General features: G+C 52.7%; 1 protein-coding gene across 1 annotated transcript in view; it reads left to right on the plus strand.

Moving 5' to 3' along the window:
- Positions 1 to 6653, plus strand: part of LOC123771471 (corticotropin-releasing factor-binding protein) — a 225385-nt gene that overhangs the window by 172772 nt on the left and 45960 nt on the right. The window contains exons 3-4 of the mRNA XM_045764024.2: positions 4613 to 4770; positions 5923 to 6124. Coding sequence (XP_045619980.1) covers positions 4613 to 4770; positions 5923 to 6124 — 360 coding nt within the window. The remainder of the gene's footprint in view (positions 1 to 4612; positions 4771 to 5922; positions 6125 to 6653) is intronic.

A 6653-nucleotide genomic window follows, 5' to 3' on the forward strand; every position in this document is an offset into this window, starting at 1 on the left:
ACACCTTGACCACCACCACAGCTGTGCCTGGTACACAGACACCTTGACCACCACCACAGCTGTGCCTGATACACAGACACCTTGACCACCACCACAGCTGTGCCTGATACACAGACACCTTGACCACCACCACAGCTGTGCCTGATACACAGACACCTCCACCACCACAGCTGTGCCTGATACACAGACACCTTGACCACCACCACAGCTGTGCCTGATACACAGACACCTTGACCACCACCACAGCTGTGCCTGATACACAGACACCTTGACCACCACAGCTGTGCCTGGTACACAAACACCTTGACCCCCACAGCTGTGCCTGATACACAGACACCTTGACCACCACCACAGCTGTGCCTGATACACAGACACCTTGACCACCACCACAGCTGTGCCTGGTACACAGACACCTTGACCACCACCACAGCTGTGCCTGGTACACAGACACCTTGACCACCACCACAGCTGTGCCTGATACACAGACACCTCCACCACCACAGCTGTGCCTGATACACAGACACCTTGACCACCACCACAGCTGTGCCTGGTACACAGACACCTTGACCACCACCACAGCTGTGCCTGATACACAGACACCTTGACCACCACCACAGCTGTGCCTGATACACAGACACCTTGACCACCACCACAGCTGTGCCTGATACACAGACACCTCCACCACCACAGCTGTGCCTGATACACAGACACCTTGACCACCACCACAGCTGTGCCTGATACACAGACACCTTGACCACCACCACAGCTGTGCCTGATACACAGACACCTTGACCACCACAGCTGTGCCTGGTACACAAACACCTTGACCCCCACAGCTGTGCCTGATACACAGACACCTTGACCACCACCACAGCTGTGCCTGATACACAGACACCTTGACCACCACCACAGCTGTGCCTGATACACAGGAGGAAACAGAGACTGAGAAACAATTGAGCGTTAGGGACCCTCTCCACTCAGATTAATCTGCCCCAACACTCCATCCTTGGGAGCGAACTGCTCGAGGATGGAGCAGTTCGAGGATGGCTCAAGTATTATCCTTAAGATAATACTTGAGCCTCAGACGTGACCTTGGAAGCTCTTGAACAAATCCACAAGGGCCGTGATGATGTTTCGAACCTACGTCCGAGAGGATCCCGGACGCTGCCTTAATTTGTTCATTTGATGCATCACGCTATTGTGATTTCTGTGTGTTCACCTAGTTGTATTCACTTAGTTGTGCTTGCGGGGGTTGAGCTCTGCTCTTTCGGCAGGCCTCTCAACTGTCAATTAACTGTTTCTACTACTACTACTACTTTTTTTACCACACCACACACATACACCCCCAGGAAGCAGCCCGTGACAGCTGACTAACTCCCAGGTACCTATTTACTGCTAGGTAACAGGGGCATACTCCCACGTTGGGACGAGGCCCCTCCATCACCCTAGACGGGACGAGGCCCTCCATCACCCTAGACGGGACGAGGCCCCTCCATCACCCTAGACGGGACGAGGCCCTCCATCACCCTAGACGGGACGAGGCCCTCCACCACCCTAGACGGGACGAGGCCCTCCATCACCCTAGACGGGACGAGGCCCCTCCATCACCCTAGAGGGGACGAGGCCCTCCATCACCCTAGACGGGACGAGGCCCCTCCATCACCCTAGACGGGACGAGGCCCTCCATCACCCTAGACGGCACGAGGCCCTCCATCACCCTAGACGGCACGAGGCCCTCCATCACCCTAGACTGGACGAGGCCCTCCATCACCCTAGACGGGACGAGGCCCTCCATCACCCTAGACGGGACGAGGCCCTCCATCACCCTAGACGGGACGAGGCCCCTCCATCACCCTAGACGGGACGAGGCCCTCCATCACCCTAGACGGGACGAGGCCCCTCCATCACCCTAGACGGGACGAGGCCCTCCATCACCCTAGACGGGACGAGGCCTTCCATCACCCTAGACGGCACGAGGCCCTCCATCACAATAGACGGGACGAGGCCCTCCATCACCCTAGACGGGACGAGGCCCTCCATCACCCTAGACGGGACGAGGCCCTCCATCACCCTAGACGGGACGAGGCCCTCCATCACCCTAGACGGGACGAGGCCCCTCCATCACCCTAGACGGGACGAGGCCCTCCATCACCCTAGACGGGACGAGGCCCTCCATCACCCTAGACGGGACGAGGCCCTCCATCACCCTAGACGGGACGAGGCCCTCCATCACCCTAGACGGGACGAGGCCCCTCCATCACCCTAGACGGGACGAGGCCCTCCATCACCCTAGACGGGACGAGGCCCTCCATCACCCTAGACGGCACGAGGCCCTCCATCACCCTAGACGGGACGAGGCCCTCCATCACCCTAGACGGGACGAGGCCCTCCATCACCCTAGACGGGACGAGGCCCTCCATCACCCTAGACGGGACGAGGCCCTCCATCACCCTAGACGGGACGAGGCCCTCCATCACCCTAGACGGGACGAAGCCCCTCCATCACCCTAGACGGGACGAGGCCCTCCATCACCCTAAACGGGACGAGGCCCCTCCATCACCCTAGACGGCACGAGGCCCTCCATCACCCTAGACGGGACGAGGCCCTCCATCACCCTAGACGGCACGAGGCCCTCCATCACCCTAGACGGGACGAGGCCCTCCATCACCCTAAACGGGACCAACAGAACAAGATGGTGAGGATGGAAGTTCCAGAGACATACGAGACAGATATTTCGGATAAAACATTTAAGCACAATAGAAAGAAGTCTGAATGAACACGAATCGGTTGTTTCAAAAGAATATATGTGTGATAGATCGGTAGTCATTGCATAAGTCAAACTGCCGCTGAAAACCCGAGTTCCAAGAGCTGAAGCTCGATCTTACAAGCGCAAAGAGATAAGTATTCAAACGAGTCATCTAAATCCCAGAAGGAGCTTTCTCAGCGTGTCTAAGACTTCGTTGAGTAAGACATCGTTCTCAAAGACATCGTTATTAACACATTGAAGGTGTGTTAGCTAACGACGACGTTGATACACAGTAATATATATAAATATGGCAAGAACACTGGGAAGTGTGTCATTAAAATGCTCTACTAATGGTCGATAGAACAGGACTCGACTCTGAAAACTGAAGTAGATCAGTACATGTATTTGAATACATGTAGGTGAGTACATAAAGGTGAAGTACATGTATCTGAGTACATCTGAGTACATGAAGGTGAAGTACATGTATCTGAGTACATCTGAGTACATGAAGGTGAAGTACATGTATCTGAGTACATCTGAGTACATGAAGGTGAAGTACATGTATCTGAGTACATCTGAGTACATGAAGGTGAAGTACATGTATCTGAGTACATCTGAGTACATGAAGGTGAAGTACATGAGAGTACACACCGGCATGAGAGCCAAACAAGAGAAGAATCTGTCTTTGCCACAAGGCTTCCGGAGCTTCGGAAGTAATCAATACAGCGCCTGGAGCGGCCAGTCACAGAACTACAGACCACCTGTTTGTTGCTGGGAGTGTGGGGACAATATCCTCACTCTCAGACAGGGGAGAGTGAGAGAAAGGGGGGGGAGAGGGAGAGAGTGAGAGAAAGGGGGGGAGAGGGAGAGAGTGAGAGAGAAAGGGGGGGGAGAGGGATAGAGTGAGAGAGACATAAAGTGAGAGTGAAACATAGAAAAAGAGCGTGGAGGTGTGGGAAGAGAAACGCTTAGCGAGCGAAGAGTGTTCCAATGGAAACTTACAGGTTAAGGCTTACTATATAAGCTATGGGAATGGAAAGTTTTAAACCTGGAGGCATCTTGGCCTGCGTAGACTATGTCAAAGTTGCATTTGCAACTTTTTAAAAATAACAACAATAACATTTCATCATGTTATAAGGCAAATATTCTCTAAATGTCCAACCACTTGGAGTGGACGGTAGAGCGACGGTCTCGCTTCATGCAGGTCGGCGTTCAATCCCCCGACCGTCCAAGTGCTTAGGCACCATTCCTTCCCTCCCGTTTCATCCCCAAATCCTTATCCTGACCCCTTCCAAGGGCTATATAGTCGTAATGGCTTGGCGTTTTCTCCTGATAGTGCCCTCCAATCCCCGCACCTGGCCCAACCTCGTGGACAACCAGAAGTTGGCAAGAACAAGAATGTCTCGCATCTTAATACATACTGCACGTTAGTTCATTGTTCACTCAAGTTGTATTATATATGTTCCACCCAAGTTAACTACGGGTAGAGTCCCAAACACTGTAGACAATTGACCTGTATTTACCCCAGATAATACACCATTGTTCTGTATTTACCCCCAGAGAATACACCACATCTGTACCACCCCAAGAAAACCTCCCCAGAGTATAGACCATTGCCCTGTACCTCCCCCAGAGTATTCACCGCCCGTGTGCCTGCCCCCAGAGTATAGAGCACTCTTGTCTCTCCCCCAGAGTACAGAACACTCTTGCCTCTCCCCCAGAGTACAGAGCACTCTTGCCTCTCCCCCAGAGTACAGAACACTCTTGCCTCTCCTCCAGAGTACAGAGCACTCTTGTGTCTCCCCCAGAGTACAGAACACTCTTGCCTCTCCCCCAGAGTACAGAGCACTCTTGTGTCTCCCCCAGAGTGCATGTTGGTGGGCCTGGAAGAGGGGACCTACTACTACAAGAGCCGAGGAGCTGGCGATGTGTGTGGAGTGTATTTACTCAGTCAACCGGACCAAGCTGTTCAAGTCTCCTTCGACTACCTCGACGTCGACTGCGACACTGAGGGCCTTGTTAGCGTGAGTACCCTCGTCTGCCTGTTACGCCTGTACTGAACTGTGGTGCTAGCTCTTGGACCCGGTCTTGATAGCATTCGGCTCTCTAATTGATCTTGGTTGACTTAAAACCTATTTTCCCTTTTCATATCTTTTACATATATTTCTACCACACACACACACACACACACAGTGTGTGTGTGTGTGTGTGTGGTGGAGGCTGACTCCATACACAGTTTCAAGTGTAGATATGATAGAGCCCAATAGGCTCAGGAACCTGTACACCTGTTGATTGACAGTTGAGAGGCGGGACCAAAGAGCCAGAGCTCAACCCCCGCAAGCACAACTAGGTTAGTACACACACACACACACACACACACACACACACACACACACACACACACACACACCAAAGAGCCACCGGCTGAGCCTCTGACCAAAGAGCCAGAGCTCAAACCCCCGCAAGCATAATTAGGTGAGTACACACACACACACACACACACACACACACACACACACACACACACACACACACACACACACACACACACACACACACACACACACACACACACACGTCACCAGGATGCACCCCATGGCAGCCTAGCTCTCAATAAACTATTTACTGCTAGGTGAACAGGGTCATCATGTAAAAAGTAATTCCTCTCATTTTTTTTAATACCACGCCCGGGACTTGAACTCGGGTCCGTGCATTACGTCTCCGAACGTACGCACGGTAGGTACGTTCGTGTGTTAATGCGTGCGTGTTCCTCTATGTATTTATTAGTGTCCCAGTGTGTGTGTATGTGTGTGTGTGTGTGTGTGTGTGTGTGTGTGTGTGTGTGTGTGTGTGTGTGTGTGTGTGTGTGTGTGTGTGTGTGTGTGTGCGTGCGTGTGTGTGCGTGTGTGTGTGTGTGTGTGTGTACCCGGGATCGAACCCGGGACCACAGGATCACGTGCCCAGCGTGCTGTCCGCTCGGCCACCGGCTTCCTGTCCGCACCGCCATCCTCCCTCCCTATGTGTGTGTATGAGAGTGTCCCTGTGTGTATGCGCGTCCCTGTGTGTGTGTATGAGTGTCTATGTGTATATGAGTGTCCCCTGTGTGTGTATGGGAGTTCCTGTGTATCTGTCAACGTTGACGTATCTGTCTAACATCTTGTGCTTCCCGTCTACAGTTCGTGGACGGATGGGAGCTCGGAGGGGAGCTCTTCCCTAGCGAGGTGGACGCGCCTCTCGAGGGCCGAGTCCACGAATTCTGCGGCCGCCTGAAGAAGAAGACGCTGAAGAGTACTGGTAATGCGGCCGTCATTCAGTACCGCGTTCCCAGCCGCGGCGACGGGTTCAGGATCACTGTGAGATATGTTAGGAACCCTGCACGTGAGTATCCATTCAAGCCACACTGTGTATACCCACACACACACACACACACACACACACACACACACACACACACACACACACACACACACACACACACACACACACACACCCACACACACACACACACACAGGAATCTGTACACCAGTTGATTGACAGTTGAGAGGCGGGACCAAACAGCCAAAGCTCAACCCCCGCAAGCACAATTAGGTGAGTACAATTAGGTGAGTATACACACACACACACACACACACACACACACACACACACACACACACACACACACAAACACACACACACACACACACACACATTGGGGATTGATAGGGTAGATAAAGACAGTCTATTTAACACAAGGGGCACACGCACAAGGGGGACACAGGTGGAAACTGAGTGCCCAAATGAGCCACAGAGATATTAGAAAGAACTTTTTTAGTGTCAGAGTGGTTGACAAATGGAATGCATTAGGAAGTGATGTGGTGGAGGCTGACTCCATACACAGTTTCAAGTGTAGATATGATAGAGCCC

Source organism: Procambarus clarkii, chromosome 76, assembly GCF_040958095.1.
Source record: "Procambarus clarkii isolate CNS0578487 chromosome 76, FALCON_Pclarkii_2.0, whole genome shotgun sequence".
NCBI lineage: Eukaryota > Metazoa > Arthropoda > Malacostraca > Decapoda > Cambaridae > Procambarus > Procambarus clarkii.